The sequence below is a fragment of the Bidens hawaiensis genome, unplaced genomic scaffold (genome assembly GCF_021521415.1).
Source record: "Bidens hawaiensis isolate Kalapana, Puna unplaced genomic scaffold, B.hawaiensis_p1.1 tig00011860_1, whole genome shotgun sequence".
Taxonomy (NCBI): domain Eukaryota; kingdom Viridiplantae; phylum Streptophyta; class Magnoliopsida; order Asterales; family Asteraceae; genus Bidens; species Bidens hawaiensis.
The window spans coordinates 468,472-488,913 of record NW_027491945.1 but is presented as its reverse complement, the minus strand read 5'-3'; the positions used below and the strand labels follow the sequence as shown (position 1 = coordinate 488,913).

The window sequence follows — 20,442 nt, the reverse complement described above, 5'->3', positions numbered from 1 at the left end:
CGCACCTGAGTAGACCGAGATATCTCATGCGATCCGTCCAGGGAACCTACAGTTTATAACGGACCCGCGACTAACGGATGTTAACTCCGTTAGTCTGTTGCTTATGTGGCATGCCAACTTCTCAAAAATTGCTTACATGGCGAATACACCTCAGCTCATCTCTCTAACTATCTCTCCCTCTCATCTCTCAGCTCACTCTCACTTCCCCAACAATCCAGCCCTCACTTCACCCCATCTCCCTCATTCCAGATTTCTAGACACTACCACCAACCTCGCATACCACCACCGACCCGCAACCTCCACTGTCCACCTCCTCCGGAAGGTACGTTTGAAAACTCTATTTCGATCTTACCTTTGAATTCTCCCACGAATCACCCTAATATCCTAATCCAAATCCAATTTTGAGGCACACTTTTATCCTTCTCGGATTACTTCTTGGCTGACGTAACCTAGAATTCTTTTGATAAACAGTGACAGGTCCGTTATTAGTGACGGTTGCGTGAAGTGGTAGTTGGATTTACGTGGCGAATACGCCGGCCACTGTTGGCCGGATTTCTTCTTGGCCGGCGTAACCTCCTTGTCAACAGTGACGCTCAGATCATGAGTGGCGGTGGTGTCATAGTTGGTTTTAGGGTTCCGATGGCCACGAGTGACGGTTGCGTGGTGGTTGGATTTAGGGTTTCGGTGGTGGAATTGTTGATTAAAGATGGGAATGGTGTTGAGAGGTTGGTATTTGGGATTGGCGGTGCTTTTCGTCGCTCCGGGATTATGCTTGCCATTGCGTCGCCGACGAGATTGACGAAGTTAATTCAGGTCAAACAACGGGGGTATGGGATGAAGAAGAAGGTCAGGATTGGGGCCCACTTTATGCCACATAATGAAGTTTTTGACAAGTAGGCATACCAAGTAAGCAACAGACTAACGGAGTTAACATCCGTTAGTCACGGGTCTGTTATAAACAAATACCCTTTAAGTTGGGACCATCACCAGGCAAGTTTGAAGTTGGGACTGCTATTTACCAATAGCCATAGGACATAGTTGGGATTATTTAAAACCAATATTCCAAAAGTAAAATCACCGAAGTCAAATCTATGAATCATGTAACAAAGATAAACCAAAACACAAACATAATCATAATCTATACCGCATATACTACTATCTCGTAAGATGTGATCTCGAAGCATGCTATGAATAAATCTTCAAGGTTATTAAAACATAGATGAAACCTTTATAACTGTATAAACTATAAGCCTCTAAATATAATAGGTAAGGAAGTATAAGTAAGAGAGATCATTTACAAAAGAAAAAAATGATCAATAGAGATCATTTATAAAATATAAGTATCTATAGAGATCATTTATAAAAGAAAAAAATCTCTATATAATTACATAAGGTACCAAGTACCTAGGCCAATTAATTCAAACTAACTTTAATATCTATTAAAACATAAGCTACCTTAAAATGTTAAAAACCAATCCATAAGACATAAGATTACTAAAGTCTCAAAATGGAAAGTCACTCACATAACTATAACTAATCTAATCTAATCTAATCTAATCTAATCTAATCGTACCAAACCAACGAAGTGTTCTTCGATGTTTTACCGACCCATTCGCCTAAAAAACTAATCTTTTCATTTCTCATCATCATCATGCTTCCCAATTACATTCACTAAACCCTAATTTACCCTCCATCTTTCAACCTTCATCACTCTTCTGGTAAGTAATAAACAATTACCCATCAAAATCAAATCTTTTTCATCTGGGTGTGATTCATTTGCTCCCAATTGTGTTCTTAGCTCATTAGATTGGAGATCTGATTATTATATTGATTAGGGTCCTATAAAGATTGTGTTTTTCGTGTGGAATTGGATTTATGTCCGTCAATCAATCAAGAGGTGATAAAAATGAGCCGCCACACTACAGAAGATCCCCTCGATCTGGTAACCCGGGTTCCCCGAGGAACTTTTTGGGCGGCGGTGGCGGTAAAAGGTATAACAAATTTAGGGTTTGTTGTTTTTGTGAATTAGCCAATTAGGGTTTGTTTTGATTTGGGTTAATTTGGGATTTGGGATTGTTTGATAGCTTCAAGAAAGTGGTTAGTAATGCACAAGGACCACAGGCTAGGGTAACCGGTAACCAGAACCCGAGTTTGGGATCGTCGAATAGAGGCCCGCAAAATGGCGCTCATGTTCAACCGCCAGTAAGAGGTATGTTCCATGTTTGCATTTTGCAATTTGCAACACAGTTTGTATAGTTTTTATTTTTTTTTAAATTTGATATTTTTTTTGTATAATTGTTGTAGGAGCACATGATGCAGCGTCTGCTGGTGCTAATGTAAGGCCAGTTGATGCATCGGTCCAGACAAGCACACCGGGCCTCCCGAAGGCTCCACAGAGTAACGCGGTTCCTCTTGGTTCTGGAACCATGGGAACTTCTACTCCTGTTAAGGGTACCAAGTTTGTTTTGTTTTGTTTTTTTTTTTTAGAATTTAAAATTAGTTTGAACATTGAATTAAGTTAAAAGTTGTTTGATGATACTTTTGTTTGTGATTAGGTTCAGCTGATGCTTCTAAGGCATTTCCTCTTCAATTTGGGTCAATTAGTCCCGGTGTTATCAATGGAATGCAGGTATGTATTTGTTTCTTTGTGGAAAGAAGTCAAGAACACTTTTTCGAATCATGATTTATCACCTTTATATAAGCATCATGTTTTTGTAGGTGCCTGCTCGTACGAGCTCCGCTCCACCAAATTTGGATGAGCAGAAACGGGCCCAGGTATGTTTTTGTTGTTATTTGCTCACACATGTTTGTTAAAGAAGTACTTAACTCTTTGTTTTAACTAAAAGATACTCTTTTTGTTAATGGATGTGCTTTATTTATAACAAAGCTTATTAAAAGATCTTTCTTTACAGTTGAGATAGGTAAAGTGAATTGAAATGAAGTGTAGTGAGTTTTATACTTTAGTGTGATTCGGAGTACATTTAAGAATAATTGTTCTATTTATGAAAACTGAGAAAAAACGTTTTTTGAAAAAAAAAAATGATTTGTTTTTTGTGTACAGCGTAGTGTCATTGCTTTTAGCTCAACTTGCTAATCAAACGATTTTACGTTCTCCATCGATCTCTAAAAGTTACAGTGATTTTGAAAAACTGTACAACTTTTTTTGCCAAAGAGTTTTAATTAATTTGTATTCAGTATTTAAGAGAAAACAAAGCTTTTGTTTCAAAACATAACAAAATTTATCATCATTTTATCAAAATTAGCGTCAAAGCTAATATTATAAAAAACTTCTAGAACGAGAGTTTGTTTTCATGAAAAAGAGCAACCTAATGTGGACTAAACTACGAACAAGATGGCATATTTAGAAACTTTGGGCAAAGTGTAGTCCTTTAGAAGCTTTGTGCTTTTTTAACGATTTTTGCAAGCATAATTGTCACATTGAAAGCAAACGACAACTGAAAAAGATAATTTTTTTTATTGCATGTCATCATATTCGTTCATTTTTAAACTTTTTATAAATAACTAATGCGATAAGTATTAAATAATAGTATAATTGCTACTAAGTACTAAGTAATCGAAATCTTTGAGTACAAGCGGAGTTAGGAGGTTTTATGCAGACATTGGGTTACTTCTAACCCGACGACCTGTTTTGCTTTTCATCTACTATTTTTTGTTGGACCTGTTTTTCTCTAGTGGGTCATAACTAAGGAACTTGTTACTCATTATTACATTGTGTGAATGCTATTGTTATGTTGCAGGCTCGTATTGATTCGTTAAACAAAAATCCACCTATTCCTAACCAACATATGCCAAGGAAAGATCCAGGGCCTGTTGACCAGCCCGTTGAGCCCCGTCCTATTCCAAAAGAGAAAAAAGACGTGCTTTCCACACCTCCCGGGCCCATTCCAGCCCATTCCCAAAAACCCATCGGTCCTCCTATGCCTTCTATGCCCACCATGAAAATGCCATTTCACCAACCTCAAATTCACCTTCCATTTGGCAGCCCAAATCCACCACTACAACCCCAAAACATGGCCGCCAATACAGTCCCACTTCCCATGCATTTACCGGTCGGTAACCCACCGCCACAAGTGTTTGTCCCAGGTATCCAACACCATCAAGGAATGATGCATCAAAGTCAAGGTTTGACTTTCTCGGGACCTCAGCTCGGAAACATGGGGGGAATGGGGATGGGGATAAGACCACAGTACCAACAACAGCACATGGGCAACATTAACTTTGGTGGTGCGCGAAGGGCTGTGAAGATTACTCACCCAGCCACTCACGAGGAGCTGCAGCTTGGTAAACGGACTGATGGGTCTTCAGGTCCAAGGCCGCACATGCTTCAGTCTCAGGGGTTCCCCCCTGCTGGTCATCCCATGAACTATTATCCTAATTCTTATAATGCTGGTCCCCCTTTTCCCCAACCGCCTGGTTCTAACCCATTGACTAGTTCACAGACAAACCCTGGTTCTCAGCCACCAAGGTTTTATAATCAGGTTAGCTTCTTTATATATACAGGCGAGGTTCATTACAAAACATTAAATTATTGCGATACGAACAAACCTGAATTGCTTTATTTTTTATCAATGGTTAAAATTTTGTACTTTTAAATACATTTGTGTATGCTATGTACATAAAATACCATCAAACTAATTTGTTCATATGTTTTTCTTTTTAATTTTAATCGTTTTCCTACACGCGTAGATTCTATATATAAACGAAATTTGTTTATATATGTGTGTGTTAGTTATATTTCATAAGTATAGCATTGTATCTGCCAATGCTTTATATTTTAAATTTTTTTAAAATTGAAAAAATGAGTAACTTATTTACTCCGTGTACTCTTGCAACAAAATGTGTTTTGCTTAGAACTCTCCCCTATATACATGTGTATATATGTCTGCATATATATGTATATGTATGTATATTCTCGCAAAAAAACCGTGTTTTTTGCTCAAAACCCTCTCCTATATGTATGTGTGTATATAATATATATGTATAGGGGTGGGATCAAATGAAAGCTTCTCTTAAAGAGAAAACTAAAAACTCCTAAAGAATTATTTTTAACTTTTAAAATTTTTTTTTGTAGTTTCTTTCTTTTTTCCATTATTCTTATATGTTGATATTGTTCTCAAAAAAAAAAAAAAAAAACCTCGTCGGTGTAGTGCACATGTGTTATAGTGTGCATTGCATATATGCAAGAGTGCACACGTGTTATAGTGCGCATTGCATATATGCAAGAGTGTTGTATTGCATAGAATACAACTATTGCACATATTTGATGCACACTTATATATGGAATATTAGACTAATGCACACATTGAACATTAGTACGTACGTGTAATACAACACTAATGCACATGTGCACTACATCGACTTTTATTTTTATTTTTATTTTTTTTATATATTTTTTGCGTATAATACAATACTACTACACATATACAATACACAAATATTGAATATATGCAATTAAACACAATTGAACATAAATATACATAGTCTTACCCATGTGTAATACAACAGTATCACACAGTAATACGTATGTTTATTACAATGTCTTTTTATTATTATTTTTTTTTCCGGTGAAGAGTAACAAAAATATAAGAAGAATGGAAGAAACAGAAATTTGAATTTTTAATTTTTAATTAAAAATAATTTTTAGGAGTTTTTAAGTTTTCTCTCAAGAATGAGTTTTCTCTTGATCCTCTCCCGGCAAGATCAATAGAGAACCCATTCTTAGAGAGAGAACTAGAGAACTAATAAAAAAATATTTTCAAATTTAAAAAAAAAAATTTATTTTTTTTTTCTTTCATCCTCAAAAAAAACAAATTAAAATAAAAAAAGGTCGATGTAGTGCATATATGCAGTAGCGTGTAGTACATATATGCAGTAGCGTGTATTGCATATGTGCAATAGTGTTGTATTGTATATATGCAATAGTTTTGTATCGCATATGCAATACAGCACTGTTGCACATATGCACTACAACACTATTGCATATTTATGCACTACATCGGCTTTTTTATTTATTTATATTTATTTATTTTTTGGAATCGACATATAAGAAGGATGAAAGAAAAAAATTATAAATATTTTTTTAACGAAGTTAAAAATCTTTCTTAGTTCAATAGTTCTCTTTAAGAGGAGTTCTCTCTTGATCTCACCCCCATGCATATGTATGTATTTAAGGTCCAGTCACACTAAGGTGGTGTTTGTTTTGACCATGCTATCCACAGGCTTCTAAACAGGTGACAGTAAAACAACCGACAATTAGTTCACATACTGAAAAGGTTGTTGACTCGATGCAAAAGGGTCAAAGAGCAGGCGGAGAAGGTCAACCTCATAAAGATTCAGAGGTAACTGCTAGCTCTTTACCACAATCTGAGAAATTGGCCAATACTCTGGTTGTTGTTGAGGCTGAAGTTGCAAAAACTACAATGGTTAATAAGCAGCCTGCAGAAAAGGCCCACTCTAATATTACGACAGATAAGGTATTTATTTATACTTCAGTTTTTCTTTTAGTGGTATGATTATTTCACAATCTGACTTAGATTATGCACTATTTGCTATTCACAGATTGATGGGCAAACAACCTCTGTTTCAAACGATAGTGGAGTTCAAGAAACGTCAAAGTTGTTGACTGTTTCCTCGGAAGTCAACAAGGATGTGCCAGAAACCAGCAACAAAGAAGAGCTTTCACATGTTTCTGACTTGTCATCTTCAAAATGTGATAACGAAAAAGACGCTGACTTTAACCCTAAAGTTGAAGACTCTGATGTGGGGTCCAAAGAACTAGTCAAAGAATCTGTTGATGAAAATCAAGATAGCACGGTCCCAAATGCAACTGTAAATAATATTGCCGGATCCATTTCCACTTCAGATATTGATGATAAGAAAGACGATCAATTAAGCAAGTCGGAAGTTGAGCAAGTCATTAATAACGAACCTGTTTCGGTTTCTGCTTCAGAGACCACATCTTTGACTTCAGAAGTAGAGTCTGCAGGCTCGGTTTATCCTTCAACTTCTAGTAGTAAGGTCAAGACTACTACAACAGCTAAAAAGAAAAATAAAATAAAAGAAATCTTGAAAAATGCTGATGCGCGCGGGACAACTTCTGACCTTTATCCTTATAAGCGTCCCGAAGAAAAAAAAGAAACTTTATCTGCTACTGAAGCTGTTGAAAATCCAAATGTATCTGTTAATGCTACTTCTGAAAAAGACACCATTTTGTCACGTGGGGCCACCAAGTATGAGCCAGAAGATTGGGAGGATGCTGCAGACATTTCTACTCCCAAAATTGGAGCGGGTTTGAAGCATAAACTTCACAGTGGGGATGACAATGATGGAATGACTAAAAAGTATTCCAGAGACTTCCTACTGAAATTTTCTGACCAATGTACTGATCTTCCGGAAGGTTTCGAGATTACAAATGATATAACCGAAGTGTTGGTAGCAGCAGGTGGCAACATGGCTCGTGAACCATACCCGAGCCCAGGTAGAGGTGGTGGTGATAGGTCAGGGGCAGGGTCATGGCTTGACCGGCGGCCGAGTAATGTAGGTCTTGATGACAAATGGAATAAAGGGTCGGGAGGACCTATGGGTCCTGGATGGGACCCGAACATGGGCTACCCGGTAAGAGGGAACCATGGTGTGTTGAGGACCCCACGTGGTCAGCCGCCTGGTCAGTACCCTGGTGGCATTCTGTCTGGACCAATGCCGTCCCCTGGCCCACATATGCAGCGTAATAATTCGGATTCTGACAGGTGGCAGCGTGCTACTAATTATCAAAAGGGTTTAATGGCCCACACTCCAATGATGCATAAAGCTGAGAAGAAGTATGAAATTGGGAAAGTAACCGACGAGGAGCAAGCAAAACAACGGAAATTGAAAAGTATTTTAAACAAGTTGACCCCACAAAACTTTGAAAAACTATTTGAGCAAGTCAAACAAGTTAATATCGACAATGCAGATACTCTGTCGGGTGTGATTGGTCAAATATTTGACAAGGCTTTAATGGAACCGACTTTTGTTGAGATGTATGCCAACTTTTGCTCTCGTTTGGCTGTTGAGTTACCCGGTTTTGGTGAAGATAATGAGAAGATTACTTTTAAGAGATTATTATTAAATAAATGTCAAGAGGAGTTTGAAAGAGGGGAGAGAGAGGAAGAAGAAGCAAACCGAACAGAAGAAGAAGGCGAGATTAAGCGGAGTGAAGAGGAACGTGAAGAGAAACGGGTCAAGGCCCGAAGACGTATGCTGGGTAATATTAGACTTATTGGTGAGTTATACAAGAAGAGAATGTTGACCGAAAGAATCATGCATGAGTGCATAAAGAAACTGTTAGGGTTTAATCAGAACACTACGCCTGATGAGGAAAACATCGAGGCCTTGTGCAAATTGATGAGTACAATTGGGGAGATGATTGATCACATGAAAGCGAAAGAGCACATGGATGCATATTTTGACATGATGCTTAAGCTATCAAATAATATGACACTTTCTTCACGAGTGCGATTCATGTTAAAAGACTCGATTGACCTTAGAAAGAATAAGTGGCAGCAAAGAAGGAAGGTCGAAGGCCCAAAAAAGATTGAAGAGGTTCATCGGGATGCTCATCAAGAACGCCAGGCCCAATCTAGCAGACTGGCCCGTGGGCCTAATTCTAACCCGTCACTCAGGAGGGGAAGTCAGCCCATGGACTTTGGTCCAAGAGGGTCACAAGGTGTTTTACCTTCAAACCCTCAAATGGGTGGCGGTTATCGGGTATTACCCCAACAGCAGAATCGCGGTTTTGTTAACCAAGATTCAAGATTTGACGCATTTGAGAATAGGACTTTGTCGGTTCCATTGAGACCCGTGGGTGATGAGACTATAACCCTCGGGCCACAAGGTGGGTTAGCTAGGGGAATGTCTGTTAGAGGTCAGCCTTCTATGCAAGGCGTTGCTGGTCCTAATAATGGTTATGGGGGTTATGGTCAACGTGATGATCTGGCTTCAAGATACACACCCGAAAGGTTTTCTCCTCGACCCGCTTATGACCAGTCCAATATGCAGGAACACAACAACAATAACTATGTGAACCAACGCGGTTTTGACCGAGTTCCACCATCCTCATCACCTGAACGGGCTCGTGTGCCTACTCCTCCACAAAGCGTCTCTTCAGATTTGACGTTGTTGTCTGATGATCGTTTACATGATAAGTCAATTGAAGCAATCAAAGAGTTTTACAGGTACCATCTACAGCGTTTATTGATGAATATATGTTAATATTATTCTTGACCATTTGATTGGTTGAATATGTATATTTAATTTATTTTCAGTGCAAGAGATGAAATGGAAGTTGCTTTATGCATCAAAGAACTTAACGCACCCGGATTTTATCCAACGATGATATCCATTTGGGTCACCGATTCTTTCGAGAGGAAAGACATGGACCGAGATTCACTTGCTAAGCTTCTCATAAATCTTACTAAATCCCAAGAAGGCATCCTAACTCAAGACTCCCTTGTCAGAGGGTAATTAATGCTAAATTCTCAATAGTTACTTTTAAATAAGCCTGAAAAATCCAATGGGTTGGGTTACAAGTTTAGACGGGTTTGGGTCAAAACGGGTTCTGACTAGGGGTGTAAACACCTAGCTGACTCGTTTAACTTATGAGAGATCGAGATCGAGCTTGGCTTATGAGTAATTTTTCAAGCTCTCTCTCTATCAGATCGTTTATTATTATTTATTAATTTATCTGTATATATTTATATATATTCTTATGTATGTTATATAAATTATTTAGTTATTTTATCATACTTTCATATATAATATTTAATATTACGTAAATATATATTTAATATATTAAAATGATTTATATAATAAAAGGGATTGTTTAGGCTCGTGAGCCTACTCAAGGTTGATGAGTGGGGTCGGGCTAGTTTACTAAAGAAGCTTACTTTTAGGCTCAAATATCGCACTTGGGCTTGCTTAAGCTATATTTGATTCGATCTTTTAAGCGACCCAATCTCGAGCATCTCAAGAGCGGCTTGGCTGGTGAATATTTCTAGTTTTGACTAAAGCAGGCTCGCCTAATATGGTTCATTTTAGCAAAACACTTACTTGAAATGGGTCATTTTAGAAAAAAAAAGTATCAAAATAAGTTCACCTTGCTACAATAATTAATTTTTAAAGATTGTCAAAACAGGAGGGGTGGTAACGGGTCAAAACAGGCTTTGGCCATAATGAGCTCGCCTGAAATGGGTCGTTTTCTGAAAAAGTGTCAAGTTGGTTCACCTTGCTACATTTTAATTGGTTACTTTTTTTAATCTAGAAAAACGGATGGGTCGAGTAACGAGTCAACACAGGTCCTGACTAAAATAAGCTTGCCTGAAATGGGTCACTCTGAAAAAAAAAAGACTAAAGTGCCAAAATCATCCCTGAGGTTTGGTCAATAATGCGACTTTCATCCAAAAAAACCGTTGAGGTTTCCCATTTATTACCAATATCATCCAAATCATTAGCTCTGTTAAAATTTTAACATTAAATCAGGGACAAAATTGTCTTTTTTTTATCTATTTGTATATTTTATTATTTTTTAATAACTTAATAAACACACAGAAATGCAGAACCTTGGTTTTCTTTCATGTCTAATTTGGTTTCTTTCAGTGAGATCCTAATAAAACACAAGCCACTCAGTACCCGACCCGATGAACATCCCAAATTTTCATCTTCAACAGATTCCCAATAAAGCTCGTTAAGAAAACTCCAATCTTCATCTTCTTCAAGTGTCGAAAATGATGACCCGTTATCATCTCCACAGCAACCGCCGTCCCCATTTCCGTTGATCTTCCCCGAGCACCACCACCGCTACAGCCACATTCCGATTTAGGGTTTCGCCTCACTTTCTCTCCCTCTCTCTCTTGCTGGAAAAAAAGTGGACCACCGCTGACTGTCATGACTTGTGAAACACCACCAATCGAACCACTGGCATAAGTGAGGAGTGGTCGGGGGGGCGAACTGAAACACCACCACACCCCCTTAATTGGCTTTTGGAACTTGTTTTGATTTTGTGATGAAGAGATCGATGGTGTGGCTGGGCGGTTGTGCCGGCCAATAATTGGGAAACCTCGATGGTCCATATGCAAAAAATGAACTTTTTGGACGAAAATCGCATTATTAACCAAACCTCATGGACGATTTTGGCACTTTACTAAAAAAAAAGTATCTAAAACGGGTTCACACTGCTATATTTGCTTTTCAACTGACTGTCAGATGACTCGTAACTGGTTTTGGTTTTGTTACATTATCCAGATTCGAGTCTGTCTTATCCACATTGGATGACGCGGTGAACGATGCACCAAAAGCGCCCGAGTTTCTAGGCCGTATGTTTGCAAGAATGCTTATAGAAAACGTCATCCCTTACAAACAAATCTCCCGGTTAATATATGAAGGCGGGGATGAACAAGGGCAGCTCGTGGAAGCAGGTCTTGCAGCCGAGGTTCTTGGAGTCATTCTAGAGATCATAAAGTCAGAAAAAGGTGACCCGTTTTTGAACGATCTGCGCGCGTCCTCTGACATTCGGTTAGAGAGTTTCCGATCAGCGAGTCTGAAAAGGGCGTCAAGGTTAGATAAGTTTATTTAATTAATTTAGGTCATAAAAGAGTGAAGATCTCGGTTTTGTTATCTTTACAAGGATAGAATAGTTATGGGTTTGAAATTGAATAGCAGTAGGTACATATTTATTATGTAGAGGGGTGTTCTGTACCCTTCATTGTTCTAAATTTATCAACTCACAAAAGGAGGGATTTAACTGTATTCTGTAAAGGTTACATCGAGCATCAGGATTTTTTTTTACTTGTTGGTCTCATTGTGTTTGTTAGTAAGTTATGTATGTGTATGGTTGCCTAACTTATACATATAGTTTTTAGGTTGTACATAAGGGTTGGTCATGCTTTTATAAATGAAATACCACATTAATTATCATTTTATACAGTTTGAAAGGATTATGAATAGATATAATAACCAAACCAAGTTTTTTAATTAATCAAAGCGTTTATAGCCGAAGCCGTTCGATTATAAAATCTAAAACTGAGGTGTTAGTTGTACTTGTATGTACTATTTCATGCTCACTCTTGTAGCTGGGAGAAAGGCTTATTCTAAGGAGTAGTTAATTCTTTTTATGCATTCCAGTTCGTTTTTTACAAAGTTTACCATACTTTCATGTAAACTAATATTCCACCTCCATTGCAACATTAACATACTTTCTTTCACAAGCATTCTACAAATAAAAGATCAATCAAATTCTAATTTGAAAACTACAAGCCAGAGTTTATTAAAAATTTAAATTGTATTAAGTTTAAACTAGTAAACACATTCTACTATTAATGGTATTTGGAGTGGATGGCTGGCTCTCTAGTGGTGGGCTATAAAATAGGGGGATTTTTGATACGTTGCGTCATGTTAGCAGATGACCGATTTTTATTTTAAGGGTGTAGTGGTGTTCTAGTCCACATTGTATTTTTTTTATTATTATTATTAACAAACAAACACATACAGGCGATATAGATCCCCCCCCCCCTTTTATCGCCTCACATATCGCCCATTTGTAGCCCAAGGGGGCGGTGTTGTAGCCCCTTAGATTATGTGTAGTGGAGGGCTACAAAATAGGGGCGATTTCGACACGTGACGTCACGTCAGCAGAGAGACGATTTTCATCTTAGGGGTGTAGTGGTTTTGTAATCCAATCACTATATATATATATATATATATATATATATATATATAGGGAGAGGATCAAGAGATTCTTAAAGAGAGAACTAGAAAACTAATAAAGAAATATTTTTAAATTTCCGTTTTTGCTATTATTCTTATATTATGTTAGCATTTACTCAAAAAATAAAAAAAAATAAAAATAAAATAAAAAAAACTCGTAGTGCACATATGCAATACATCGACTTTTTTTTATTGCATATGTGCACCAGTATGTATTTTGATATGTGCAATAATGTTGAATAGTATATATGCAATTTTTGGTATTGTATTAGTGCAATAGTGTTATATTATATACAAAAATACCAAAAAAACAATATAGTGCATATGTGCATTAGTGTTGTATTACGTATATGCGATAGTTTGTTTCGAGTACAATTATTAGTGTTTGTATTTACATATATTCAATAGTGTGTATTGTATAATGCAATTGTGTTGTATTATATGCAATAAAACACTATCGTATATATGCAATACACATTAGTGCACATATGCACTACACTGTCGATTTTTTTTAGGAACAATATCATCTTATTAGGAGGAAAGAAAAAAATTACAAAATATTTTTTAAAAAAAAGTCTGAAACGAAGAAGGTGGAGAAACATGCTAAAGCCTGCGAAGAGAACCAACATGTTTTTGTCCCTCTGGCTTTTGATACATTTGGCTCCTTGGCACCGGAAGCTATCCGTTTTCTAACCAGGGTCCAACAGGTTGTGCATAGCAATGTGTCGACTCCAAAGGGGCAGGGGTATGTCTTTAGCAGGTTAGGGTTTGCAATTCAGAAAGGGGTGGCGGCGCAGCTTGTTGCCCGCCTACCTGCTATATTGATGTAATATCTATGTTTCATCAGTAGAAATAAATAAAATTTTATTATTATTATTATTATTATTATTAAAAAAAAAAAAAAAAAAAAAAAAAAAAAAAAAAAAAAAGTTAAAAATAGTTTTTATTAGTTCTCTCTTTAAGAGGAGTTCTCTCTATATCCCACCCATATATATATATATATGTGCGTGTGTGTGTGTATTACACACACGTACATAATATAATAATATTAAACCCAAAAAAACACTAGGCGACATGTACCCCCTGTCGCCTCGCTTATCGCAGGGGGAGGGGTGCTTCTTGCCCAAATCACCCATTATCGCCTCATATTGCCGCACACTGTCTTACTGCCCAAAACTCCTTTAATTTGTCGCCACTACACACTCTTACACGATTTTACCGTTAAATGGATGCAAGTGGGCTAAGCATAACATTAAGCCATTTTCTTTTTTCAAATTTCAAATCATGCTATGACCCTAATGAAGTTAGAATAACCCCTCATATTTGATTAGACTTGAAATTTAAGCCATGCACCTTTCCATTTAAAAATCTTAGCTTTGGCCCAATATTTTATTTACCTATATCATAACTAGTTGTTTCTGTTTTTACTAACGGCTTTAACTATAACCTCAATTCTTAAGGTTGTAAACGAACCGAACGAACACAAACAAGACCTTGTTCATGTTCGTTCGTGTCACACCCCGACTAATGAAGGCGGAAACTTGGAGGCGCGACATGATTGCTCATTGCACAACGACACTATAAAGTTACAATATTTAAACAACTCATTTAAATCCATATCATCATAAATAACACAACAATTGTCATACAAAATGCCAAATAGATAGATAAACAAATAACTTGTTCTTTCATTTTCTAATATCCTAAAGCCAAGATGATAAGTTTCTTCAAGTAATCCAATCAAGCTAACATCAAACCTGTAACATTGCATAAAATAGAGTTTGTCAACACAAAGGTTGGTGAGCAATTTTCATAGTTTTGGACAATAAGTATATAGTATGAAATCCACAACTAGTATATGAAAACAATAAATAATAGCAACAATTTAGATAATAAAACTGTCAATAAAAATACATTGACGAACCGTCAATAAGAATACATTGACGACAATAATGAAATCGTCAATAAGAATACATTGACGACACCTTTCTATATGGGGATACCATATATACTCGGAATTAACGTATGATCATACTTCGATGAGGCTACCCGCCTTAGCATTCAAGAGGCTACCCGCCTTAGCATTCAAGAATTTGCACATAATCATGTAAAGCATATAACACCAAATCGAGCATTTATTTAAGTAAACATATACAATAAGGGTTGTGGTTTAAGACTCAAGTATAAATTATTTGAATTTGAATAAGTATGCAATGCCACCCCAAAACGAAAGATGGAAAACGGGGGATGAAAAAGTACTCACATTAATAAATAACTTGAAAGATAGTGTCGTGAATAATCGGAGAGATCGGTTTAACGAGCAAGACCTATATTAACCGGGTCTTGTGTTAGTAGGTAGTCTTGGAAGGGTTTAAAATAAAATACATGACAAATAAAGTAAATAAATAAAGTTTAGGATTTAAAATGTAAATATTTGAGAAATTAAAGAAACGAGTTTTGTAAAATAAGTTTACTCGAAACCGGGTCTCGGTATTCTATTCATTAGTTTTTTTCTGTTTTTTTTTTACCTCAATCTATGTTAAGTAATAATGTGGGTTAAAATGCAATATTGCAAAACCCTTGGTTATAAGAATACCAAAATGAGGTTTAAACGAGTGTTCGGGTTTGTCGGTTCGAGACTTGATAATTGACCAAGCTCAAAGTTAACTTCCCAAAATAATAAATGTTATGAGATAACTCCATAAAAATCAAAATAGACTTAACCAAGTATGTAGTTCTATTGTGAAGAACCTTAACGTTCGTTAAGCGAGTATACGACTTTATCGGTCCGAACTTGTTATAAGATCAAGTTGGTTACCGACATGCCAAGTATGTTTAGAAATTAACTAAAATTAATTTAAAATATAATCTTGAAGAAAAATATGAGTTTTGGTGGCTAAAAACACACTTGTGTGTCTTAAGCGAGTGAACTCGGTTTAGTTCGGTTTTTGGTTCGGTCCTTGACTCGGAATAAGACCGAGGATGGTTACCACATACCCAATTACCATGGAACTTGTAAAATAACTTATAAAAAATAATACTCAAGTTTTACATTCAAAAAGTTAACAATAAAGCTTTTAAACAAAAGTTTGGTTTTTGGTTCGGTTCTCAACTCGGGATGAAACCGAGGCTAGTCACCACATACCCAATACCATGGAACTTGACAAATATGAACAATAAACTAAAATATGCAGAAGTTAAGCAAGTATAACAAGTTATATGGTTAGATTTGTTAACTATATAAACAAGGACTACAAAGTCCTCCATGTAACCTTGCCTTACTAGCCCAACATTTCAACCGGCCGAGACCGGAGAAATGAAAGACCGAAGGTAAACAAGGAGTGTATATTATATATATGTTGTAACATCAAGCTTTAAGTATTGAGAAGTTAGTTAAAATGAAAGATTAGCTTATGAAGAACAACCTTAGAATTCAAGAATTTGAGAGAGAAATGAGGAAATGAGTAAGCACAAATGAAGAAGATGGGTGTGTGTATATAGGGTAAGTTGAATGGGTCTTTCATAAAGGGTGTTGCATGAAAATGGGTTGGTTATAGACCCAAGAAAGCACAAACTACAAATTGGTCCTTTAAGTCTCCATTTTGGTAATTTTTGTCCCTGGAGTTTGTTTTGAGCGTTTTCAGGGCATTTTAAGAACCGAAAAGGGTGTTTTTTTTAGATCCAACAACTATAAAACAAATATGTAACATAAAATTCATCATTTTGATAATATCGAAAGGTTCGGGATACAAAACGGGTCGGGTTTACATTAAGAATACAAGTATAAAATAACCCGAAATTGACAAATGTCACAGTATCCCCTACTTTAGGAAATTTCGTCCCGAAATTAAGATGATGTAAACAAATGAGGATATTTCTCCTTCATCGAGTCTTCTTGTTCCTATGTAAACTCCGCGCCACGCCGTGATTCCCATCAAACTTTAACTAACTTGATGCGACTTCGCTTGGTTTTCTTTTCATTGCGGTCCATGATTTCAACGGGTCGTTCAACCATAATCATTGATTCATTGACTTGTACTTCGTCGAGAGGTATATGGAGACTACCTTCGGCTAAGCACTTCTTGAGATTTGAAAAATGAAAGGTCGGATGAACACCGGTGAGTTCTTCCGGTAATTCGAGTCGGTACGCTACTTTTCCGACTCGCTCAAGAATCTTGAATGGGCCTACGAAACGGGGAGCTAGTTTTCCTTTCTTTCCAAAACGAACAACTCCTTTCCAAGGGGATACCTTGAGAAGGACGAGATCGTCGACATTGAATTCGATCGGTTTTCGCCATTTGTCGGCGTAGCTCTTTTGTCGACTTCTAGCGGCAAGTAGGTTCTTGCGGATTTGGTCGATACGGTCGGTGGCTTCTTGGACCATTTCGGGTCCGGTAATTTGATCTTCACTGATTTCGTTCCAACTAATCGGGGAACGACATTTGCGACTGTAGAGAGCTTCGAAAGGAGGCATACTGATGCTAGAATGGAAACTGTTATTGTAAGAGAATTCGATGTAAGGAATGTGAGAATCCATAAAAGGAAGATACATCTTATTTTAAATGAATTGCACGATTCATAAAAGAAAATCTTTTCATAAACTTCTGTGTATTTCTAGTTACTTATTCTGTCAATTACTAATTCTTTATCATTGAAATTCGTGGCAATTCGAATTAATATTTAGGTATAGATGTTACCTCTCTTTTCGCCTCTCAAACAAATTGAATAGTGTCCACCCATGACCTTTTTTTGCTTATAACGTTAAAATATGGCTTTTATAAAACTCTGAATATATCATTGTGATTATTTTTATTTACGTTTAAGTGTAAGCTTTGTTCAAAATGGAGTTGGTGTGTTATAATATACAGGTTATCGAAGCATAGACGAAGATGCCATCAATTATTTATTTATTTTGTTTGTCTAACCAGGATTTGAAACAGCCTTTTGATTATAAGATTTATTTTCATATCTTTTGTTTACAACGACGTATTTTAATTTCTCTATTTTCTTATTTCTTTTTTTATTTATTTGAATTTCATTTAACTACCTACACGTTTCGATATTTTAAATGGAGCCGCCACAACTCCGTGCGATTCTCTTTAAACCGCCGTGAAGAGTGAACCTTAAATTGAACCGGTTTCAGATATGGTCAAGATAGGTCAAGAATCGGGTCGGATAGAAACCGGTTCAGGGTATGGTTGGGTTTGCTGGGTCGGGTCAGATACACTGGGAATCCAGCGAACCTAGTGGCCCAAATAAAAGCAAGCCGAAACACACTCCGTCTGTGAAAATTAGCGTCTCAGTAGATTGATTCAAAGACATGGTACACATTCGATTTCTCTCTATATATAATATATTATTAGCATTATTCTGTTATTCGTTGTTGCTATACACGTTGGATCTTCGTGGTTTTTGTTGAAAAATCTGTCTAGTGTAATGTTTCAAGCTCTTTTGCTAAACCGTAAATTGTTTTGTGATGTTTTAAAAGTTTGCATTTGTGGTGCTCTTGTTTCTACTTGTCAAAATTATAATTCTATTTCATTTATCCATTTGCTTGTATTTTGTTATGCTCACGTGTGTTACCTTCATACAGACTAAGAAGGCTGGTATCGTTGGGAAATATGGTAAAGCTTCAAATTTGTAAAGTTTTTAATTTTGGATCAACAGTTTATTGTTCATTGTTATCTTTTAGTTAGTTTTTAACACCTGCAACATGGTGCTAGTTTGAGAAAGCAGATCAAGAAGATGGAAGTCAGCCAACACAGCAAGTTCTTCTGTGGAAAGGTAAACATTCTTTTATTAGTGATTTTAACCGACCATTTATTACAGTTTGAACTCGTATTTTGGGCCTTCTATTGCAGTATGCTGTCATAAGGAAGGCTGTTGGAATCTGGGGTTGCAAAGACTGCGGGAAAGTCAAAGCAGGCGGTGCCTATACTTTGAAGTAATAATAATTTTCTCAATTGTTTACCTGTTAGTTTTACCAAAAAGTTTAAACTGATAAAGATGGTTCATGAATTTAATTACATGAATAAAATATCACTGATAAAGATTAAAAGATTATATGGCTGGTTTAGTACACAAACTGTTAAAACAAAACCGAATATTTCAAACCAAACGGTGACTATGGCATTTTGTAGATTACTACTAAAACACTTGTTATGCTTTGTTTTTGCAGTACTGCTAGTGCTGTTACCGTCAGGAGTACAATCCGTAGGCTGAGGGAGCAGACCGAGAGTTAGATTTGGCTGTTTTGAGTCATTACTACGATAATTTTCGATCCTATACCATGCTTTTCCCAGTTTTGAGACTTGTTGCTTGCATGAGGATTGTTGATTGGGCTTTTTAATCAGGCTTCGGGTCATTCGGTTTTTTTTTTTAATCATGATAATCAGTTTTGCATTTGTTCGGGTCGGGTTAATTGGTATTCGGGTTTCTAATTAAAAGTTGCAATGTGTATAATTCAGCCTAACTTGATATTAACTAAATAAGTAAATCATACGCACAAAAAGTCATACAAAACACTTACAATGTGATTGTTGGTTCATACCCATCCTAAAAAAATGTCAAGTCGTATCTAGAAGACTCGATAAAATTTTTACAAAGACTAGCTCACACACTTTCTAATCTTATTTCTAAATCTATATACTTTTGTCCACAACATTTGAATATTCACCACTTAGATAGTGACACATTTTCAAACACATTGATACCATTAGGCCAAAATCTTTTGGTAAATATAAATCAAATAATGTCAAAGATATCAACAACTATACTCGTGTCTATAGTTCATGTATTATTATAAGTTTTAAGCAAAATACGATGTTAGCTCGTTCTTAAATCTAAGCATACAGACTAGACCGGCCCAATCAATGGACCAATAACGCGTATGCTTCAATGTTCGACCTATTTTAAAAACTTTAATTATGATTGGGATTTCATAAAAAAAAAAAGAAAAAAAGTAAACACGTAGAGTACAACTTTGATATATTTGACTTTTTAGGTTTTCATTATTGACATACTTTTGTTGATTATATCAAATTTAGTATATCTTTTTTTATATGACCCGACCCGATCCAAACCGGACTGAAAAAGATTTATATTGCAATAGATAATGACCCTTAAAAATTTCCGCCCCCTATGAAAAAAAATTATGGGTCCAGCACTGCCTCAAACGCACTCTTTACTTGAGCATCGTATAAAATGGAAAAGTTTCCATCATTAATGCCCTGGAGAATGGAAAGATTTCGATCGGCGACCTTGAAAAGATCCAGGCGGCCCGCCTTGTAATCATGAAACGACCAGATTTTAAATCAACCCGGAAGAGGCCACATGTCCATTCCAGTCAGGGCACCAGGATATTTTGGAAAAAAAACGGCCCGCTTGAATTTTTCCACCCGGTTATTTTGCAATAAACCGATCGCCACCTAGAAAAACTTGTGGAATACTTCATTTTCTTAACTTTGATATCAATATTATATTAATCTAATTAACTTTACTTATATTCTGTTTTTCGCTTAACTTTTAACATAGTTTCATAATATTTCAAATACTACGTTGTGACGTGCTTATTTTTCTCTACGTATCGACATAAATTTTACTTAAAACCGAATTGTGTCATAATTTATATCTGTTTTTCGATATAAATTTGAACCGACTCGGTTTTGAGTAAAGTTTATACCG

General features: G+C 36.4%; 2 protein-coding genes across 2 annotated transcripts; both read left to right on the top strand.

Moving 5' to 3' along the window:
• Nucleotides 1–1,640: 1,640 nt before the first annotated feature.
• Nucleotides 1,641–11,629, top strand: LOC143539300 (eukaryotic translation initiation factor 4G-like). The gene is made up of 11 exons (XM_077032648.1): nt 1,641–1,722; nt 1,836–1,991; nt 2,085–2,209; nt 2,305–2,451; nt 2,556–2,629; nt 2,719–2,775; nt 3,759–4,499; nt 6,240–6,494; nt 6,580–9,233; nt 9,324–9,518; nt 11,299–11,629. The coding sequence occupies exons 2-11, from the start codon at nt 1,876–1,878 to the stop codon at nt 11,627–11,629; spliced, it is 4,695 nt and encodes a 1,564-aa protein (XP_076888763.1). The 5' UTR covers nt 1,641–1,722; nt 1,836–1,875.
• Nucleotides 11,630–17,904: 6,275 nt separating this feature from the next.
• Nucleotides 17,905–19,061, top strand: LOC143539306 (large ribosomal subunit protein eL43-like). The gene is made up of 5 exons (XM_077032652.1): nt 17,905–17,961; nt 18,353–18,392; nt 18,473–18,543; nt 18,621–18,703; nt 18,938–19,061. Exons 1-5 carry the CDS (start codon nt 17,905–17,907, stop codon nt 18,999–19,001), a joined length of 315 nt encoding a protein of 104 aa, XP_076888767.1. The 3' UTR covers nt 19,002–19,061.
• The last annotated feature ends 1,381 nt before the right edge of the window (nt 19,062–20,442 follow it).

Bases quoted from the DNA above. Each gene is read 5' to 3' on its own strand.
- LOC143539300 (XM_077032648.1), top strand. From the start codon at position 1,876: ATGTCCGTCAATCAATCAAGAGGTGATAAAAATGAGCCGCCACACTAC. The intron at 4,500-6,239 runs GTTAGCTTCTTT...TGCTATCCACAG, and splicing joins CACCAAGGTTTTATAATCAG to GCTTCTAAACAGGTGACAGT. The intron at 9,234-9,323 runs GTACCATCTACA...ATTTATTTTCAG, and splicing joins GCAATCAAAGAGTTTTACAG to TGCAAGAGATGAAATGGAAG.
- LOC143539306 (XM_077032652.1), top strand. From the start codon at position 17,905: ATGGTCAAGATAGGTCAAGAATCGGGTCGGATAGAAACCGGTTCAGGG. The intron at 17,962-18,352 runs GTTTGCTGGGTC...ACCTTCATACAG, and splicing joins CCGGTTCAGGGTATGGTTGG to ACTAAGAAGGCTGGTATCGT. The intron at 18,704-18,937 runs GTAATAATAATT...TTGTTTTTGCAG, and splicing joins GGCGGTGCCTATACTTTGAA to TACTGCTAGTGCTGTTACCG.